Here is a 23157-nt window from a genome sequence, read left to right on the forward strand (position 1 = left end):
TTATTTCATAAGAAGGCAAAGGTTATGGTTATTATATTTATTTCAGTTCAGTGCCGAATGAGTAAATATATTAATGTCCTAAAGTAAAAGGTTCTAATCTATAATATATCAATTGGTTGAATTGATAGTGAGATATTGTAGAGAATGCTACTCTAAACTATTCCTAATCAAGTATTAATATACAAGGACAATATTAATACGTTAAGACTAGCATGTAGGTTAACAGATGACTTAATCTCACAAGTCATGGATATGAGATATTAGGTTGATACATGTGTATATATTAGAGAATATGTGCTGAATTGACCCGCCATGAGATGTTTCATGGATCGTTATATAAGTGTCATAAATATTTTCATGTGACTATTGGTATAAATAGTCCTTATACCTGAAGTCACTACGGCTCCCTACATAAGGAGTTATGTACTTTGGTATCCTCAAACGTCACCCATAACAGGGTGGACTATAAAGTCGATCACTGGGAATGCAATAAATTATGCTGAGGGATGTGAGTGATGTAGATGAGATCTATCCCTTTCATATAGCAGAAGCGATATCTGTGGGCCCCTTGATTAGTAGGACACAAGAATGTATGACCATACTCAGATGAGTCAATATGAATATTGAGCTTATTTGTTTAGTGTGTCTACTTAGAGATCAAGAAACACAAAGATTGATAAGGGGATGACACGGTCTATGCCTCATTGATCAACTAGATATCAAGGATAGGAGGATTGAGTCATACAAGATAATAGCCACGGACAGGTTAGGTCGGATCTTGACTTTCTCGTCACTTGGGTAGCAATGATGCATTGCTAGATGCTACTCTTTGTATTGCCAACGTTACGAGAGCCTATAGGGTCATGCACAAAGAACATATTGGTTTAGAAATGGGTGTTTTAGTTTGACTAAAATACTAAGGATATTAAGAATAATGGGTAAATCCAAAGTGTTGGTGTCATCTTAGTGGTGATTGACACTAGTGCTAGTGGGAGATTGTTAGTAATTAGCCTAAAGAGCCAATCATGAGATAATTAGGCCTTTTGAATTACTCATTGAGTTAGATTCAAATGAATCCACTCATTGGATTGAGTCCAATCCGAATTAGACACATTGGATTAATGGGTTAGACTCAATGAGTTAGACTTATTGGGTTATTGGATTAATAGTTAATCCAATATATTAAATTCAATCCATTAAGAGGAATACAAAGAGACAAAAGACCCTTTGTATTCATGGGATGAATATAAATAGCCTTTTGTAATGAATTTTTCATAAGTGTTGAAAAGTGAAGAGAATGGTGACTCTTCATCTCCCTCTTCTTCCTCTTCCTTCCATGGCCGAATCTTCCTCCTTGGCCAAACCGATCTTCTTGCTAGCACAAGAAGATGATTCTTCTCCAAAGGCTTCGTTCGTATGACGAACAAAGGATATGTTCGTGTGGATAACGTAGAGGCGCGGACGCTTGAACGTGTTGAGATCTGGATCCAAAGAAAAGACTGCTGTCGGGATTACGAAGGGCATGCAACAAAGGTATAATCCTATCATGTAACTTAGTATAGATTGCTTTAGCAATATTTCTTCCCTTCGCATGGATCTGCTCGATAGAGGATCTAGTTAATTTTTTGCTACGCTTAAGTGTGTTTAGCGTGCTAGATCCTTACACGAGGTGCCATCTCAAAGTAATATCCAGAGTTCTATACAGTTTATATTAGATAAATCTATGACCTCTAGAATTGTATGTGATGTACCTACGTGGGGTTGTGCTAGGCTTTAGTTAGAATCCCTACACGAGTGTAAGCATGGAATTAGATACATGAACAATGCATAGGGACATTAACTAGCATCGTACCAAAATCGAAATTCTAGCATCTATCTCAAAATCCAACTTCACGTTCTTCTTTCTTCTCTCTCTTTCTCTTAACCTTCTCTCTCTCTTTACAATTACTCTCGTTAGTTCGCAAGTACCAAAGCCAACTATCGACTGTCTAGATAACTTACTTTGCGACATCTATATTGCTTAATCAACAGTCCATGTGAGTTCAACAATCTTTTATATTACTGACAACGTAACCGTGTACTTGCAGCTTCGTAACAGCCTATAGCTAGATAGCTACACGTTTTGTTTGCCCACTAGACCAGGTAGTAGTAGCATGTATTGTCGCATGTAAACAATGACATTTATGTGCTCTGATTGTCCACTTGGCTAGTTGGTGGTAGCATGTATTGTTGCCTGCAATTAGTAGCTAAGGAGCTAGATAACTATCTCGTCCTATTTGTCCACTGGACCAGATGGTGGTAGCGTATCACCCGCAGATAGTAGATACCCTAATTGTCCACGTGACCCATTCGTGGTAGTATGTTGTTGCATGCAATCATGATTTGTTATATGTTGGTTATGTGTTAGTTTAAGCAGATGATTTTTGGATATACCGTATGTACTTCTAATTTATTAGCTATACTTGGTGGAGTAGGTCAGTGAAGGATTTTGTTGTTGGTTATGATTTGTTTAGTAGATGATTTTATGTCATTATTTTAATTTTTTAAGTAAGTCTTATTTTCTGAGACTATATCCTTTGATCTCTGTATATTATATTGTGTTGGTCCCTTGTGGTAGGCTAGAGGGGGTGAATAGCCTGAAATCAAATAACGAACACCTTTTTTGATTTATATCTTTATCAACATAAACACTTGTACAAAAAAGAAATAATAAGCAAATTAACAAGAGAAAGATGTACAGAGATTTTTTACTTTGTTTGCAATCAGAAGATTGCTAATTTAAGATGTTGAAAGCCCACTAAAGTCTCCTTTGGGTGGAGAAGCCTCTTACAACAGTTAAAGCACTCAATTACAAAGCTAAACTGAAAGTAGAATATTTACCAGTGTTGTATTTAGCTATTGGGATCAGGGCTGTATTTATAATCTTGATCGGGGCACCTGGAATGGTTCCAAGCGCCTGGATGTGGATAGGACTTTATCCACGTTGTGCCGGATCGTAACAGGTGACGTCTCGATAAACTTTTTAGTCCAGGCGCCTGGACTCGCTTCAGGCTCCCGGATCGGGCTGAACCAGCTCGACTAGGGTGCGACCCTGGGCCACCTTGGGTCCGAGCGGTTCGGGTGCCCGGACCCAATCTGAGCACCAGGAGTCCGGGCGCTTGGACCATAGTCAACTTCTGGTTGACTTTTTCGTCACGGTCTTCCGCTTCGGCTTTGCTCGCTTGAGTGATTTCGTCCACCGAAATAGGGCTCACTTGAACCCATTTTTTCACTTTGATTTCTTGTCACTCGGAAACACCTCTCGCTCCCTTCTCGTTCACCAACAAACTCTTTCACAGCACCTTGTCCCTCGGACACATCGAGCCCATTGACTCTCTCCTGTGCTGTCCTCGCTAGTTGCGTCGTTTGCTCGACTTCCTGTGCTCCTAAGGTCTTGCACACTTAGACACAATGATCAAATCATAACAAGACCTAATTTAACTTGGTTAATCATATCAAAACTATCACGGGGTTCTTACATGTTGATCATCCACTATTTTCTTATACCCACTGAGTATTTTGTATTCACTACCCCTTGCTTTTCCTTTTAATTCCAGATAAGCAGGTAGAGTATGTGTCATGTTGCTCAGAGGTCTTGGCTGTCGGTCCCATGTCGTTTGAGATGTCTCTTGTTCATTTTCATTGTTATACCCTTTTGACTTTCTCGTATTTGAATAGGAATGTAAATGAAGTAAATGGTTCGCGAGTTATTCGGAGCTCGGTTCGATAAAAAGCTCGTTCGAGTTCGTTCGTTTATCTTATTGAGCCGAGCTTGAGCTCGATTTCGAGCTTGACAGTTTTATCGAGCCGAGCTCAAGCTTACGGATATTTGACTCGTGAGCTCATGAACATGTTCGTTTGTAGGCTCACAAGCTAAAAAACGAGCCTTAAATCGAGCCAAAAAATGAGCTCTAAAACGAGCTAAAAAACAAATTCTAAAATGAACCTTAAAACGAGCTTTAAAACAAGCCCAAATATGAGCTCTAAAATGAGCCCGAAAACGAGCCCGAGCTTGCTTAACGAATTAGGCTCGTTAACTATGGTAATCGAGCTAATAACGAGCCGAGCTTGAATTGTTCGCGAGCTTGATAATTCCAAAACGAGCCGAGCTCGAGACTTGTAATAAAAGTTCAATTCGAGCTCGAGCTGAGCTCAAGCCCGAATATAACTTAAACGAGCCAAGCTCGAGCCTAATACTGTTCGGCTCGGTTCGGCTCGTTTACATCCCTATATTTGAAATTTACTTTGAAATTTGTTTTAAAAACCTGTTTAGTTTTACTTTCATTGTTTCTCTACTTGATCGGGTTACAAATAAAGTATGTTATTTGTTAGACATGCACGCATGCATACATTTTTCTATTTATATATTTTATGTTGTTGTATGTGAGTTTCCTTATGTGTTCCGTTGTGATTATACCTAGTTGTGTGGGTTGAGGTTGTTGTTTATGTACACTCGAGTGGCTATATATCTAGGATTCCATATGTTGTCATAAGGAGGGAGTTGTTGTTCGTTTGTCGAACAGAGACTTCTTCGGGGGTGTGACATATAATATATCTTGTTTGTCCTGTATGTGTCATAGAACCTTAGCCAATAAAGAAAGGTTCAATGCTTTTAAGTCCCTCAAGCCAATATCACAAGAAAGGGACAAGATGGACATCTACTATCATTCTACACCCTAAAGGACTAAGGATATGAGATAGGATTTCCCAACATAAGACAAGGTGTTCTTTGGCCTTGAATTGATTCTCCTGGTGAGAGAGTCCATCAATGTGCTATAGTATGAGATTTTTAGTTTCTAAGAGGGTATAGGGATTCCCATGTATCTAAAAGGTATATCACCTTCATGGAACCCTATCGTAGTATGAAGCCACTCCCAAGTGTGAGTATCTATCTCTGCCATGTAAATGCTAGATTTAGTTTGGTTGGTTGTGAGATCGATCATCTAAGCAAACTATGATAGACAACTAACTAGCTAGGTAATTGAAGGCACATCTTCGTGAAACATGAGCAAAAGGTCATCTACATATACTAAATGTGCTATCTTGAGATGCCTATCTTTGGGGTTAAAATGAAAATCTAACCTAATGGTATGCCTTGTTAGTGATCAGGAAAGATACTCCATGCATATGCCAAATAAGTATGAGGAGAGTCGATCCCCTACCCGAGTCCTCATAATGTCATTTATCACTACAGAGAAGGATATAGTGGTAACGTATCTTCTGATCCATGTGATGAATATGGTGAAGAATTGTAGTGTTGAGGACATCTTTAAGAAAATCCTAGTGGACTGAGTCAAAAGCCTTACGTAGATCCACTTTCAAAGTGTATCTCAAGGAAATTCGTTTTCTTGTATAGTTGCACATCAGTTCTTGAGCTAAGTAGATGTTATTTATGATGATGTGGTCTTTAACAAAAGCTATCTAAGTAGGGTGTAATAGGTGGTTTGTAACATCAGCCAATCTACTTGCAAGGAGCTTAGATATGACCTTATAAAATACTATGCAACAAGAGATAGAACTATACTTTTGCACTTTGCTTACGTAAGTTGTTTTCGGTACTAGAACAATAAGTGTATGATTCCATGATTTGAGTAATTGACCATTTGATAAGAACTCCAGAATAACTATGATAAAATCATACTTGATTGTATCCGATGCATGCTTGTAAAACTTGGAATTGTATCCATCTGGCTAGGTGCCTTCAGGTCTCTTATGTTTCTTCATGACCTTATATTGAGCTATGCCAGTTGTAATCCATGTGTTTGCATGTTCTCAATTATCCTCCTGGAGGTAGAAGGCCCATGGGTCGTGAACTTCTTTTCTCGGAGAAGAAGCAATGACGGTATTCGAGGAATAAGCATCGGCTAACTCTGTACCAACAGTCGCGGTAAGACAGAGGGTGCAACCGTTATCCGGAATGATTGGACGTAAAACGTCTGTAGATGACTTGTCAAGTCCGCTGTCAAATCCTAGGGCTCAACCCTGGACAGACGGTGGAAACTATCAAGCTAGAGTACGATAGGGGCAGAGGGAATTTCCGATGGAGTGGTGAAATGCGTAGAGATCGGAAAGAACACCAACGACGAAAGCACTCTGCTGGGCTTACACTGACACTGAGAGACGAAAGATAGGGGAGCAAATGAGATTAGATACCCCAGTAGTCCTGGCACTCTACTGTGATATCTATGATGATTGAAACTAGGATGTGTCGTCCATATGTTGTAGAACTTGAAAGGTTTTGCTTGATGTGTTCAGTTTCCAAAAGGGATACTATGCATGAGGCATGAACTGAGAAAACCTTAGGAGATCTAAATGTTAGTTAGAGCCCTAGAGCCAATCATTTGATGATTGTATTATGGACTTGTTGTATCATATTCTTATATAAATAAAGACATTTGTTTTTTGTTATTATACTTACTTGTATTTGTGCCAAATAAACTAAGTATAATAGCGTCCTTGAGTAGAAGGTTCTCACTTATATCAATCGGTTAGTTGAACCGATAGTGAGATGATATAGGGAACACTACTCTTAATCATTCCTAGTCGAGTGTTAACATTCAGGGACAATGTTAATGCAATAAGACTAGCATGTAGGTCAACTCGATGACTTGATCTCACAAGTCATGGATATAGAGATATCAAGTTGACACATGGGTATGCATTGGAGAATGTATACTGAATGACCCGTCATGAGAAAGTATCATGGATCGTTATATGAGTGTCATATACTTTCTCATGTGGCTATTAGTATGACTACTAGTCCTTGGACCTGAAGTCACCATGGTTCCCTACATAAGGAGTTATGTACTTTGGTTTCGTCAAACGTCACCCGTAACTGGGTGGACTATAAAGGCGATTACTGGGTATGTAACGAATTATGCAGAGGGATGTGAGTGATGTAGATGGGATCTATCCCTCCTATATGACGGGAGCGACATCGATATTCTTGATAGAGTGAGACCACGAAGTGCATGGCCATGCCCAAATGAGTCAATATGAGATATTGAGCTCATTTGATCTAGTGAGTCTACTTGGAGTTCAAGATTTAGATTGGTCAGAGAATGACACGGTCTATGCCTCACATTGATCAATTTAGATGTCTTGGATAGAAGGACACTTATCATATATTGTGAGGAGTCACAATTAGTAGTCACAAGGTGATGTTGGATCTCAACATTCTTGTAACTTGGGTAGTAATGATGTGTTGCTAGATACCGCTTATTACTTATGCTCCTAAATGAGTTTAGGGGCATTGCCAATGTTACAAGAACCTATAGGGTCACACACTAAAAACAATTAGATGGAGATTAGGTTCATATGATGAACCAAGAGTATTAGATTCATGTGATGAATCAAATTGGATTAAGAGTAATCCTAATTGAGCTAATTGAGTTAGACTCAAGTTGATTCATGTGTTCAATGAGTCTAATTTAGATTATGACTCATTGAATCAATTTAATTAAATGGATTAGATTCATTATATTAAATTGGCTTGAATTAAATGGTTGGATTAGATCAACCATGAGAGAGATTAAGTCAAGTTTGACTTGACTTGAGAGGAAGAGGAAGAGTCAAGTTTGACTTGACTTTATGCCATATCATTTGTGACTTGACATTAAGTGGCCAATGGTGATGTGTCACATCATCATAGTTAACACATGAGTGTGCCACCTAATGGAAGTTACATCTTCTCCTTTGCTTTAATGTGGCCGGCCACATTAATGAGAGAAGTTACACTTGATGTGGTCGGTCACACAAAATGAATGGGGAATGAATTTTTCATTCAATTTGATTCATTCAACTCTTCTTCCTCCTAGTGCTCTCTCTCTTGCTCTTCCTCTCCTCATCTTGCCGAACCCTACTAAGGAACTAGCACACTTTAGTTTGGTGATCTCCTTCTTATGTTCGTGTGGATACTTCTAGAGGGTTGTCTACTTTGACAATCTTGAGATCCGACACCATTGGACGAGCGGGATTCGCGAAAGGCACGCATCAAGGGTAAAACTCATACTCTAATGTAGATCTAGAGTTTGTAAACTCGTACTCATAATATTTTCGAAGTTTTATTCTTAGCACGGATCCGGTGGCGGGGCTTTCGGGGTTTTCGTGACGCGAAAAAGTGATTTTTGCGGTCCGAAAAACCCTTCACTAAATTCTGCAATGTTGTTCCTGTCTTATTCTAACCATAACTTATTAACTATGCTCGATCAAATTTGCATACTATGTGTCTATTGGTTCAGGTATATATGTTCGATCAAGTTTGCATACTATGTGTCTATTGGTTCAGGTAAATTAGCATCTAGTGGAGTGTAGTTCTTTAACCTCAATCATGAGTGCAATTCTTAAAATTATAGCATATGATGTGATATCTACCCTCTCCTTTATCAACGAGGGAAAGTTGAGAGTTAAATAGACATCGGAGAGACCTCGTCGGATAATTTTCGATGAGTCCTTTGATACATGTTATGCTTTGCAAGGAGAAGCCTACATCAGGTGGAGAAAGTTTTAACATCATTCCTCTATGGTGCATGGTGGATTTCTATTGGCGTGTCATCACGATTAGATTTCTACGTCACATTTGTGCACAACTCGTGTTTTGTTTTTATTCAACAGATAAATTAAGAAAAACTATTTTTAAAATTAATTGATATTTAAATTATTTTAAAAATACAAGGGTCGTTATTTGACATAACTTAAAATTATATATTTGATAAAAAAAAAAAAATGATATTTAGTGATTATATTTAGACATGTTTTTTTTTTTTTTTTTTTTTTTTGAAAAAACGTAGACAGTCTTAAAGGAATAAAAGGGCAGCCTAGTTTCAATTGGAATCTTTAAAATTATTAAATACTTTTATTAAAAAATTTTGACAGTTGTAAAGCACTGAAAATATAAAAAACGATTATGAATATAGGGGTGTCAAAAATGAATCCGACCGACGACCCAATCCGAGTCGACCTGAAAAAAATCAGGTTCGGATTGGGCATTTTCGGGTTCGGGTCGGGTTCGGGTTGGAGGGTTGGAGAGTAAAAAATTTTCGGGTTGAGTCGGGTCGGATTCGGGTTGACCTGGGTTGGCTTAAATATAGGATTTTGTGAATTTTTTGGGGGTTAAATCAAATTTTATTTTAAAAATTTAGATATTTTTATATATATTTGTATGATAATGATGGAGTATTGAGATAAAAGTGAAGAATTATAGGGAAAATAGTCCAAAAAAATCGTTTTGAATCGGATTTTCGAGTTATATGGGTTGGGTTCGGGTTGATCGGGTTGATCGGGTTCGGGTGGGTTCGGGTTTAGGTGTTTTGGGTTGAACTCGGATTCGGGTCGGGTTCAGGTTGGGTTAAAAAAAAAAAATTCAACCCGATTCAACCCAATTTGATCCATCCGAATTAACACCCCTATATAAATATGACTCCGAACGGTCGGATCTTTACGCCGGAGCTTCTAGATGTCTTTTCCCGGGGAAGCCTGCTTAACTTGAGTCAAGCCGTTGTTCTTTGACCATAACAAATGCCTGTCATATTCTTCACACCCACGAATCGACGGCGACGCTTGCAACTAGCTGTGAGAACACAAGTTTATAGTCAACGGATGAGGTCAAAACAACATTATCAGTCAAACAACACCCAAAATTTTCCACGGTCACCGTGATCATCCAATTCACTGATCCAATCCAAACCCTAATTAAATAGCCCAGGCAAGATCAGTCCTCCACCGGATCCTTTCAGATTTCCGCAGCTTTTTAGTTGACGCCATTAATGCCTCCTGTCCTTCCCTTCGCTGCCAATCTGGCCAAGATGACGCCCTTCTTCCTCCTCTTCCTCTTCCTCCTCGCCGGAGAAGCAACCGGCCAGCAGTGCCCAGATTGCGGCTCCACGCCCGTTCCCTTCCCCCTCAGCACCGCTTCTGGATGCGGCGACCCCTCGTACAGGGTCAGATGCGACTCCGCTGGAAGCGTCCTCTTCTTCGATTCCGTCAACGGCTCCTCTTACCCCATCGCCGCCATCTCCCCCTCCACCCAGCGCCTCGTCATCCGTCCGGCTCCCTTCCTCTCCGGAGGCGCCTCCTGCGTCTCCGCCGACCTCCCTTTTCAGGGCATCCAGCTCAACAGCACGCTCCCCTTCAACGTCACCAGCAGCAACACCATCATGTTCTTCAACTGCACCCCCAGCCTCCTGCTCTCCCCGCTCAACTGCTCCACCAACAGCCTCTGTCACGTCTACGCCAACGCCACCACCGACGCAGCCTCCTGTCGCTCCCTCCCCATCTGCTGCACCTTCGTCGCCGGCGGCTCCTCCACCTCCTACTCTATCCGCACCAGAGAAACCGGCTGCAGCGCCTACCGGAGCTTCGTGAACCTGAACGCGGCGGCGCCGGTGGACCAGTGGGTGAACTCCTCCGGGGTGGAGCTCCAGTGGGCCTCCCCCAGGGAGCCGCTATGCGCCACCCAGGCGGACTGCCAAGGCGGCGCCAGCGCCACGTGTAGCCCGGATCTGACCTCGGGCAGCGGTCTCCGGCGGTGCTTCTGCGTCGCTGGGTTACGGTGGGACCCCATCTCCGGCGCCTGCGTCAACAGTGCGTTCTTCTCTGCAACACAACAACTAATTAATTTTAATCCCGATCTTCTGACGACGGCTAAACTAATTTTTGCACAGATGTCACGAATTCTGGTGGCGGATCAAACCGTGCTCCTCTAATTGCAGGTTAATAATCTTCCATTCTCCCTGTTTTATATTTAACCTTAAACCATTTAATTAATTAAGGCACAAAATCTGAAATTTGGAAAAATGCATTATAGTGTTTAGAGCAACCGCAACGCTGTTAGACTTGGAACGTTAATGCTGACATGGACATCAACGCTGAACGTTAATGCTGACATGGACATCTTTTTATTGCACTGTAACATTAACGCGTTCAAAGTTCTGAACGCGTTAATGTCTACAGCTTTCAAAAAAAATAATAAAAAAAACCATTAACGTGTTCAAACGTTAAAGCGTTGCAGTTGCTCTTATACACTCCCTCAAGTTTATTTTTAAAAAATACCTCTTCATATTTCGAAATTATCATTTTACTCTTTAAAGTTTGTGCAACCTACTAACAATTAATGTTTGTTAGATTTTTCTGAAATGCCTTCCTAAATTTTATAATGAGTAAATTTTGTTGGTCAAAATTTAGCCCGCTAGAAAATTAATATATGCATATGATATTATTGAAATACCTTAAATTCTGATCATTTAGTATTATCTTTTTATAATTATCATGTTCATTTTATAATTAATGAGCCCGTCGTTGACTTTGCTCCTGAAGTCTTGAATTTTGACTTTAGTTTTTAAGTCAAACATTGTGGGGTAAGATTTTGAGATGCTCCACGAAGGCTTTGACTAAGTTAGTTAAGTGTTGCTGTTATTGACTTCGTATTGGACGATTCCTTTGGGGTTAAATGAATCAGGGCTGCTGTCCGGCGTGAGCGTCGGATTGCTGATGATGGCGGCCGGCTTCCTGCTTTACCGCCGGCAGCGGCGCATCCTCGAGGCGCGGAAGCGGCTGGCCAAGGAACGCCAGGACATCCTCAACTCCAACAACCCCAGCAGCCGCTCCGCCAAGCACTTCACGGCAAAGGAGCTCAAGAAGGCCACCAACAACTTCGCCTCCGAGAATTTGCTTGGCTCCGGCGGCTTTGGCGAGGTGTACAAGGGGGCACTTCCCGACGGCACGCCCGTCGCCGTCAAGTGTGCCAAGGTCGGCAACACCAAGTCGACGGACCAGGTGCTTAACGAGGTGCGCGTGCTGTCGCAGGTCAACCACCGCTCCCTGGTGCGACTCCTTGGATGCTGCGTCGACCTCGACCAGCCGCTGATGGTTTACGAGTTCATCCCCAACGGCACGCTGTACGACCACCTCCACGGCCTCCACCCGCCGCTGCCATGGAGCCGCCGCCTCGCCATCGCCCGCCAGACCGCCGAGGGCCTCGCGTACCTGCACTTCGCCGCCGTGCCACCCATCTACCACCGCGACGTCAAGTCCAGCAACATCCTGCTGGACGAGAAGCTGAACGCCAAGGTGTCGGACTTCGGACTGTCCCGGCTGGCGGAGCCGGGGATGAGCCACCTATCTACCTGCGCACAGGGGACGCTAGGCTACCTCGACCCGGAGTACTACCGGAATTACCAGCTGACCGACAAGAGCGATGTGTACAGCTTCGGGGTGGTGCTGCTGGAGCTTCTGACGTCGCAGAAGGCGATCGACTTTGGGCGAGGGCAGGATGACGTGAACCTGGCGGTGCACGTCCGCCAGAAGGTGGATGAGGAGAAACTGATGGAAGCGGTGGAGGGGGTGCTGAAAGAGGGGGCGAGCCAGGTGGAGCTGGACACCATTAAGGCGTTGGGTTTTCTGGCGATGGGATGCCTGGAGGAGAAGAGGCAGAACCGGCCGTCGATGAAGGAGGTGACAGAGGAGATCGAGTACATCATTAGCATTCTTGAAACTGCCATGCACGGCGGAACACCATCACAGCATTAATGCTTAGTACTACCTCATCAGAGGTAGGTACGAATGCTAAATTCTGAATGTTTAATTACTCTGTTGGCGTTGCTGATCGCTCTGCGCGTTGGCGTCTTTATCATCTCGACTCTGGAATATAGAGCTGAATTAGACAAGCAGAATGATTCCGTCCGTGTCTAGCTAGGTTGAAGTGAAAGGAGCTCAAAATTAAAGTCTTTTATTCAAGAGCTTTCATAGACTTTGTTCTCAACTTTCTGAGTAATTCGAAGGGGAACTCAATTCCTCAATAATATATTGCTATATTGCTTTCTGGAAGGATTTTCTTTTTTCCTTCATGGGAGACAACATTTGTTTCATACTGATATCTCGATATATCCATTCGGGATATGAACGGCCTGGTAATTGCGCACTGCCCGGATAGAAGGGTCAGATCAACTGTAACACAGGAGGATGACATTCATCTCAGACATAAATAAAAAAATAGATTTTTAGAAGAGATGTGGCAGAGTCCTTAACGGCAGAATCGATTAGGAAGAATCTACCTCATGATAACTCTACAGCATTGATGATCTGTTCTGCAATACATGGGTCCGATCAAACCATATACCTCGAGGAGATGGTGCATCAGCGTATCATAGGAGATGATTTCACTCATCCTAAGAGTAAGAGGTCCAGCATAATCGGTCCCATAGTTATATATAAATAGATAAATTACCATATACATTGACCGTTAATTATATATTCATTTTAGGAACATTCCCGATCAAGAACATCCTAAAGTAGCTTACACAAGATACTAACCGTGCATTTACTTTAGGAATATCCTTGAAACAGGTTACACAGAACTTCAATGGTGTACTCATTTCAGAAACAACCGGAACATCTCTAGAAAAGTTACATAGGACTTTAGTCATGCACTCATTTTGGAAATATTCCCAAAACAAGTTACACAGAGATGACATCAATTGTACACTCAATTTGGGCACGCTACAAGGAGATGAGATCCTCTATCCCGAAAATATTGTATCTCTGTGTCCCAGTACCGATCAGACGGTTATGACATTTTCATGATGTACATTACATCCTTGAGATGTGATTTAATCTGTTCGATCGGCGCTGAGATACGGGGATACAATATTTTCGGGACAGAGGATCTCATCTCTGCTACAAGAGCATCTCTTATCAGAGCATCATCAAGATAGTGTGTTTGAGTCCTGAGAACATTCGAACCAGGAAAAATCACTATCAAATTAGACCTTTCCAATCTGAAGGTCTGATTTCATACCTGCAACTCACTAAAAAAAATAATGATTTGTAATAAAATTTGCGATGAATTTTACTAACAAAATTTATTGTAATTTTTTTGTGACAAAATTAGCGATGAAAATATATTCGTCGCAAATAGCTTGTCAAAATTTGCTACGAACAAATTGGATTTGTCGTAAAATTTGCAACATATAATTAATTTGTCATAAGATCTGTCATTGATTTGCAATGAAACTGAGTTCGATGAAATTAGTTACGAATTCATTCGTTGCTAATCTACGATGAACTCAGTTTCGTGGCAGATCATCGACGAATTTTGGTAGATTTTGTGACAAATTTGTTGTGGCAAAATTTATTGTTGATTAGGACCGAAAATCATTTTTATCGTAGATTAACAACGGATTTTGTGACAAATTTTGATAGATTTTGCGATGAATTTATTTGTTGCAAAAATTGTCGTTGATTAGGGATGAAAACTATTTTCGTACTAGATCAATGATGAATTTTGGTAAATTTTATAATAAATTTTCCGTTGCAAAATTTATTACAAAATAAGATTTTTCCAGCAGGCAGATCTACAAATCCGTTCTTATCGTTCATATAAATCTAAACCTGTATAACAACATAACAAAATCAAAAACATAACATCCAATACATCATCCTATAACAACGTAACATCCCATATATATACAAATCCTACATGACAAACCAAGGATCCAATACATAGTACACATACAAACTTGGAGCAAAACGAGTTCTCCATAATAACGTAATGGACCTAGATGGCCGATGTGGATATGGGTTAGGGGTGGAGATGTAATTAAAGGGAGATGAAGGGGCAATTTTGTCATTGGTTGTATACGACTCCTGCCGCTCCCCTCTTCTACCTTCGACCACCATCTCTTCTCCTCTCCCTCTTTCTTCCACGACTCCGACGTTGCTCCCTCCGTTCCATGAGCACACCAGAGCCTTCTGGCCTTCACCTCCCGTCACACACTCCGTCGCAGGAGGACAGACCTCCCTTTTCTCCTTTACCCGCCACCATCGCCCGCCGTAGGACGCCACCACAACTAGACCGATCTCGTCGGAGTCGCCTCAGCGTCATCATCCCTCTGCTCTCCCTCCTCCCTTATCCCTGTCGACACCGCCGCCGCCGGCATCGCCCAATGCCATCAGATGTTACCTCACGAGTCGGCGTTACCATCGTAGCCGCTTCGAGCGTCTCTCCTAGCAACAGCCGCCTCAATCGTAGGTGAAGGCGCCGTGGCTGCCTCTTCTTCCTCGCCGGCAGACGTCACACACCGTAGCTCCTCTTCCGGACAGCGTCAGCGCCCGGTAAGAAGACCCATACGCCGACAGCCGCTCTTCAGCGGCTGCCGCTTGTTACTGTTGACCCATTATAGAGCCGAGGGCATTGCAGTCACATTCCACAGCCCTCGCCTTCACGCCACATGCCTGCAATCCCTAGGTCAACAGTCCACGCGCCAACTCCGTCCCTGTTCTCACTCTGTGTTGTTGTAGTGTTTCGGCCTTTGTGCCGATGCTATTGTTTGATGCTCGACCTGTGGCTGTCTTGATCTGAGTGCTACGTTCGTATTCCGGTCTGTGTGCCGTTATCTTATTTCGGTCTGCGTGTCGTTGCCTCATCCCGGTCTGCGTGCCGGTGCCTTTGTCTCAGCCTGCGTGCCTGTATTATATCCAAACCTGCAGCTTGTCTTTCGGATCCAGACCGTGTTCGGCTTCGTGCCTCCAGACCCGCCTCCACATTCAACTCCCGTTCGACTACTCTTCCAGGTCCCAACCACTCAAGCCGCGTCCCATCCGAGGGCGCCCCCCTGGGCCAGGGTACGTTCCTCGTTCATATTCCATATGCATTTTCATTATTTTATGGCTTAGTTTGTTACTTATATGTTCGTTGGATCTGCGTCAAGCCTCGGGGTACCAAAGACCGGGGGGACCCGGTCGCTGGCTACAAGGTAGTGTTGACCAGAGGACTTCTGAAGACTTGGTCAACACAGAAGCCATCTTAGCACACCCCCCCTCCCGGACATTGCGACTCAGTCAATATTTTATCCACCTCACCAGACAGTCTGTCTGACTCAGATTCAGGACATGATCAATTTGGCGTCTTTTGTGGGAATCTCCTTCACTTGTTCTAGAACGTGAAGATGGACGACGTCGGGAGGTTCTCTGCTATTATCACAATCCTGGAGGATCTCAACGCATATATTATAGTTTATCCTCACTCCACCGGTATTCGGGAGTCGAGGTATTGAGTGGAGCTTCAGTTGGTTGATAGGTTAGTTTTTCTGTTGTATTTTTTCCCTGACTCCACGGGTATTCGGGAGTTAAGGGACCGAGACAAACCCTTAACCGGTTGGCATGACTTCCCGATCAGGTACGCTACAAGCTCTGCTCCCTTTTTACGATTATAGGAACTGATATAGCTCCTTGATAATAGAGTAAAATCCTAGTTCCTTGATCAAAGACTAGGGCCTTCGATTTTTGATCGGACGCTAGGGGCCCAGCTCCCCGCACATACACTTGGGACACAACTTCCCGCTCATACACTAGAGACACAACTCCTCGATCATTAACTCGCAGTACCACTTCCCGATCAGGATTTTCGGGCCTCGCTCTTTGATTGCAGGATAGGGGCCTTACTCTCCGATCAGGTGTGTTATAGGCTCTGCATCTTCTTACTGCTACAGGCTATGCACCCTTCACTAGGAGGCTCTGCATCCTCTTATTGCTACAGGCTCTGTACCCTTCACCATGGGGCTCAGCATTCTCTTGTTGCTATAGATGCTTCACTCTATTTGTAAAATACCGAAAAAATGACAAATATTAATATGGGAATTTTCCGGAATTTTTGGAAATTTTTCAGAAATTTTTCGGAGCTCGTACGGACGAGTTGACGGGGATAAAAACGGGGCCCAGAAAGGCCTGTTTAGGCGACCCATTTTAACGAGGAAAAGTTTTCTTTTCCTTTATATTTTCTTTTCTTTATTTTCTTTTCTTATTTTTCTTTTCCTCCGGTTTCTCTCGACGCCGACCCGAGCTCTCTTCTTCTCTCGCGCCCGACGCCGGCCCTAACCGCCGGCCGGCGGTTCCTCCTTCCCGAGAGCACAAAACCCTCGGCCAGTTCTTCCTCCTTCTATTTCTTCCTCCCAAACCGCACACCCGAAGCTCTTCTCCTCTTCTCCTCTTCTCCTCTTCTCTGCCGCCACCACAGCGCTAGCCATGCCCTAATTGGGTTGTGCCGCCGTCGAGATTGCTTCGCCGCCACCGACCTAGTGCTGCCGCCGGCCTTCCTCCGCCCTACAGCCGACTTCCACCGGTATCCTAGCCTCCAGCCGCGTGCCCTAGGCGACGCCTTCTCCCCTTCACCGACGCCGATCCAGCCGAGCCCTAGAGCCGGCTGCCACCACTGTGTCGTGCCTTAGCATCACCAGCATCTGATCACTAGGTTCTGCCAAGCACTTAGTCTCACCTCCCGTGCCCTAGATTCATCATTGGGACGACCTTTTTCGTCCACCAGTTGCCGGCAAAGGGAACGAGAGGCACTGATTTAGTGTTGACAACAGGTTTGTGGCAACAAACTCTTCCGGTTAGCATTGTCCTGCATCGGTATCTCTTGGCAGTGTGTCCACAGGGACGACATTGTACTAGGTAAGGTGAGTTGGAAAATTTGGGTCATTTCTAGAAATTGTTATCTCTGTTTCTTGATCGCAAACTGATCTGACCAGTGGGAAGGAATCTAGTAGATTGGTTCTGTGAATTCTCTTTAGCTCCAGCAGCGAACACACTCTGAGACTGTGGATCAAGAAACGACATTGAGGTGAATTGAGGTAAGATGTAGAGAAAGTTATTTCTTTTGGTTACCGTGTACACTTGAATTTATTTTGTTAGGTCGGATATACATATTTGTATATATGGATCTTGATCAATTGAATAAAGGAAGGGTTAAGGTTAACGAAATTAATCCTAATTGATTAGTTGGATTAGAATTTAGTTTGGCTAAATGTTATATTATAGAATTAGCTAAACTAGACATTTTGTTTGATATAGGACTTTGACGTGAGACGAGTATCTCGACGTCGTGAACCAGATTAGACTTTTCGATTTGGAGGCGGGTACTTTTGACTTATTGTCTTTGATATGCTTAGTAATTAAATTAACAAGATGCATTAATTATGTTTCTTACTTGTTTCGGTTAATCACTGCCCAATACATGCTACCTATTGATTGATTGTTTGTTTACATCTTGTATGGATATATATACCTGATTCCACATGCTCATGGGTAGTGATATAACCATATTTTACCATGTCAGGACCTAGGTTTGATACCTTATATGATCAGATACCTTGATATGATTCATTCGCTTTGGTGCACATTATGATATGTCCAGAGATTGGTTTAGTATATTACCATGTTTAGTGACATGCACCATTCGCATGATTGCATGCTGAGTGATTGATTGCTCCTTTATTGTCGAGCACTTTGCCAGCTTCATCACTGTTCGGTGCTCCGTTGTGACGCTCATGGGTAGCGGGACACAGCGTGGTAGCACGTCAGTTTGGCTCTTCCGGTGCTCCGTTGATCCGCTCATGGGTAGTGTGACGCAGCGTGTAGCACGTTAGAGATCCCTCCCGTACCGGGAGTTGAGAGCATTGCGCTCCCCCATTTATGATTTGGGGTAGGAGTACGTATGTACTCCGACAGCATCCCGTCCACTCGATCACTCATCAGGAGTAGTGTTGCTGAGTGCACGGTTGTCACAGCCCTACCCACTCGGTCCCACTGTTGTTGTGAGTCGGCTGACTGGCGTCAGGGGTGACCATGACATTGGCATCATATGCATGATGCATTTACTGTTTGTGTTTGTGTTTGTTGCACTTATATGCTGCACATTGCTTGGATACCTTGATTGACATGCATACAGGTCTTCTATACCTTTCGGACTGTTTGTCCTTTTACCGGGTCCTGGTTAGTACAGATTCTCTCCTGTCTTCTTCGGTTTGTAGTTACCTTTATCTTTATCAGGAGACTGTACGCATGATTAGTGCTAGGTGTTATTTCTTTACTTTGCATATCAATTGTACCTGCTGAGTGTTGGACTCACCCCGCCTCCATTGTTGATATTTTCAGGTTGATGCTGTCAGGAGAGAGTTCCAGTTGCTGGTCCCTGCAGACCTCGAGGATGTGATTGGTTTTTCGTTTGGTTTCCTTTTCTGTTCTAGACTGTTTGCACTTGTTATGTTCTGGATTTATTTGCTTATGGACATGATATAGATTTTATTATATCGATGGATTTGGATTTGGTTTTTATTCTACCACATGCCTGCCAGGACGGCAGAAGAGGTGAGTTCGTCGGATTTGAGTTTTTACGAGTGTAGTGGAGTAGGGTGGATTTCGAGTTAGAGTACTATTTTACTGTTTAATTATCTTAACTGCGTGGTTGTGACAGCCAGAGGCTGAATAGATTATATATAACTGCGTGGTGATGTTTTATTTTATTGTTATTATTCCAGCCGCCTGTGGCTGAGGTATTTGTGAGATGTAGAAAAGTTTCAGATTGTCCACCGTACAGGGGAGATGCTGCCGAAATTTTCTCGGACAGGGACTCCTCTGGGGCGTGACAATTTAGTGGTATCAGAGCGCAGTTTTACGATCTTTTGTTTCGTATTTTGGATTTTCGGAATTTATCTGATACCAATTTATTTGGTATCAGAGCGGGTTATGATACCTGCTTTTGGTGTTCTGGAGATTTATCGGATACCGGTTGTTGGTATTCTGGATATTTGGGTTAGCCAGGTTTGCGAGTCAAACTGGGCATTATCGGATTTTCGATATGGTTATGTTTCGGATTTCCGTTTCGGATTTATTTGGATTTCCGGCGATATTCTCGAATTGGGGACTGGACAGCGACGGAACATCTCCAGACGGCAAATAGGTATGTTGTTATTTTATGGTTGTTATATTGATATTGATATCTGTAATTTAATTTAACAGATATGAGACGATCTACTCGTATTGCTGCGAGACGTTGTGCTGGACGACCACGTGCAAGGACCACGAGATCTCTGGATATGCCAGAGATGCCCACTGTTAGTGAGCCTGTCAGTCAGGGACAGACTCAGGATGCAGCGGGAGCATCGGGCTCTCAAATCCCGATAGCTCCTGTAGAGATACCTACTTTGGCCACACCGACGGTATCCACGCCTACCCTGTTTACCGTACCATCAGGGGTACCATTGGTGTACCCGACATCTGCTCCAGCGCAGCCTACGGCGTATTCAGTGCCACCACCACTTGGATCTACAGTGTATTCTATACCAGTGGCACCCTGCTCCACATCTGGTACCATTACCTACCGTACCTCCAGCCGCCACCACTTTTGTTCCCCAGACAGTACCACCGACGGCTTATGCTCCGGTATATCCACCAGGAGTTCCTCCTCCGGTTTATTCCGGTACCACCGTAGTATCGGCTCGAGTTTCCACAGTTCTGCGGTAGTCCCACGGATCATCGATATTTGCACGAGCTAGGATTCCAGCCTGGCTGAGTCGATGAAGACTCGTTTCACTCTTTTCCGCGGGGATCTCGATCCGAGTATGGCTCTGTCATGGATAGAGACTATGGAGCGAACTTTCCTCTATATGGCTTGCTCGAGTGGGAGAAAGCAGTGGTGCCTATCATTTCTGGTTGAAGCTAATACCGGTGGGTTACAGTCTATTATTGGTGGCGCACGTCACATGGACGAGTTGAGAGGCTTTTGAGAGCCGTTTCTTTCCTTGTCCTATCGGATGGCTCGCGAGTTTTATGAGTCTGCGAGGAATAATCGCTCGATGACCGAGTATAATCTTGAATTCCTCCGGTTGTACAGTTTTGTCGAGTTAGTTGCGGAGAACTCGCATGATCATTTATCAGGATTGGATGGTTATCTGCATATACAGCTTGCCGGATTAGGGATTACATCTTACTCGATGCATTGAATCGAGCTTTGATGATAGAGTTAGCTCGGCAAAGATATCCGGACAGGAAAAAAGCATACGGTCGGACATCGTGCAGTCCAGCGAACAGGCGGCAGGCGGCATCGAGTAGTCGCAGCGATCAGTCGAGTTCTTCCGGGTTTCGTAGGCCTCGAAGTCGGGCGATCTTCGCGGACGTTTCCGGTCTCCTCGGCGGGATCGGAAGCAGATCCACCAGCGATATCTGATGTTTCGATGTGGTTCCGAAACCACATCACTTGACTACACTGAGCAGTCGGTTTGTTTTATTGCAACAGGCACTAGAGCCGAGATTGTCGGTGAAGGCTCGGCCTGAGGGTCGAGAGGGGCGGTCTAGTCGATCGGTGTCTCGGCGAGGAGGCGGAGATTCACACCCTCATAGCGTCGGCGTGGGAGCCTCCAGCGGCGGCATTTGGCATGCTTGGGCAGGAGTACTCCAGTGCTTCCCCAGAGTTTTGCTCCAGACCTTATTATCCGACTCGGCGATGTCAGACTCGGTCGGCCGCATATCGATCACCATCCTCTCGGTCTTATCGGCATATAGTCGGGCGCCTGGCACGGCCGTGGCGATGTTACCACCTCCTCCTCCGCCGGAGACTGGTCGTGTTCATGCTATTACGCAGCGAGCCGACGGATCCGGTTTCCGCGGTACGATTTCCATTTATGCATTTACTGCTGATATTTTGATTGATACTGGTAGTTCGCATTCTTTTATATCCCGTACCTTTATGCGGGAGATTGGTAGATTACCTACTGTTAGGTTGCGGCGATTGACTGTCTCTTTACCGTCCGGTGATACTTTAGACGTCACCCAGGAGATCAGAGGTTGCCCGTTAGACTTTGGCAACATGATACTTACGGTAGATCTTCTAGTATTGGAGATGATCGAGTTTGATGTCATACTTGGCATGGATTGGCTGTCAGTTTATCATGCTACCGTTGATTGCCAGACGAGGGTGGTCACCTTCCAGCCTCCGAACCAACCCTCGTGGAGTTTCACTGGCATCAGAGACGACGGTATCTCGATTATTTCGGCGATTCAGGCGTCGTTGATCAGTACTGAGGACAGTAGTGGTTCGCAGCTCTCCGATGTTCCTGTAGTCCGGGAGTACCCAGATGTATTTCCAGAGGAGCTGCCAGGTTTGCCTCCCAGAAGGCCAGTGGAGTTCGCTATTGAGCTGATTCCGGGAACCGCGCCGACATCGAAAGCTCCGTATCGTATGGCACCAAAAGAGTTGAACGAGCTGAAGGTTCAACTCCAGGAGCTTTTAGACAGAGGATTCATTCGCCCTAGTGTTTCACCATGGGGTTCTCCAGTTCTATTTGTCAAGAAGAAAGACGGCACCATGAGGTTATGTATTGACTACAGGCAGCTGAATTCAGTGACCGTCAGAAATAAATATCCATTACCACGGATTGAGGATTTGTTTGATCAGCTCAGAGGTACATCAGTGTATTCTAAGATTGATCTGCGATCCGGATATCATCAGTTGAGGGTCAGAGACTCAGATATCCAGAAGACAGCTTTCCGTACGAGATACGGTCATTATGAGTTTTTGGTAATGCCATTTGGGCTTACCAATGCTCCAGCGGTGTTTATGGACTTGATGAACCGCATCTTTCTGGAGTATCTGGATCAGTTTGTTATCGTTTTCATTGATGACATATTGGTCTACTCTCGTTAGGAGGAGCATGCGCATCTTGTACGATCTTGGAGATTCTTGACGACATCATGTCGCGAAGTTCGACAAGTGTCGTTGGTTATCCTCGATCGATTTTAGGACACGTGGTTTTAGCGGTATTTCAATTGATCCTCGGAAGATCGGTCACCGGTTGGGAGCGGAAGTCGATTCGAGAGATCCATGATTTTAGGATTGGCGGATATTACCGGCGTTTTGTCGAGGGCTTTCGCATATTGCTATGCACGACACGTCTTACTCGGAAGGCGTGAAGTTCATATGGTCCGAGGATTGCGAGACCAGCTCAGGAGGTGAAGCGGAGATTAGTGTCGGCTCCAGGTTTGGTTACCTTCTGGAGAGGATGGGTTTGTACTTTACACCGACGCGTCTCTTCAGGGTTTGGGCGCTGTTCGATGCAGACGGCCGAGTAGTCTCTTATGCTTCTCGTGGAGCATGAGAAGAACTACCCAGTTCATGACTTGGAGTTAGCTGCCATCATCTTTGCTCGAAGCTTTGGCGTCATCATTTATACGGTATCACATTTGAGATTCTCACCGATCATAAGAGTCTCAAATATATTTTCACTCGGAAGGAGCTTAATCTTGACGGAGGAGATGGATGGAGTTCTGAAGGACTACGATTGTACCATT

General features: G+C 43.9%; 1 protein-coding gene across 1 annotated transcript; it reads left to right on the forward strand.

Annotated features, from left to right (window-relative positions):
• The first annotated feature begins 9711 nt into the window (after positions 1–9711).
• Positions 9712–12796, forward strand: LOC122041143 (wall-associated receptor kinase-like 20). Its single transcript, XM_042600739.1, has 3 exons — positions 9712–10620; positions 10701–10748; positions 11495–12796. The coding sequence occupies exons 1-3, from the start codon at positions 9804–9806 to the stop codon at positions 12562–12564; spliced, it is 1935 nt and encodes a 644-aa protein (XP_042456673.1). The 5' UTR covers positions 9712–9803; the 3' UTR covers positions 12565–12796.
• Positions 12797–23157: the final 10361 nt, after the last annotated feature.

The sequence above is a fragment of the Zingiber officinale genome, chromosome 2A (assembly GCF_018446385.1).
Source record: "Zingiber officinale cultivar Zhangliang chromosome 2A, Zo_v1.1, whole genome shotgun sequence".
Taxonomy (NCBI): domain Eukaryota; kingdom Viridiplantae; phylum Streptophyta; class Magnoliopsida; order Zingiberales; family Zingiberaceae; genus Zingiber; species Zingiber officinale.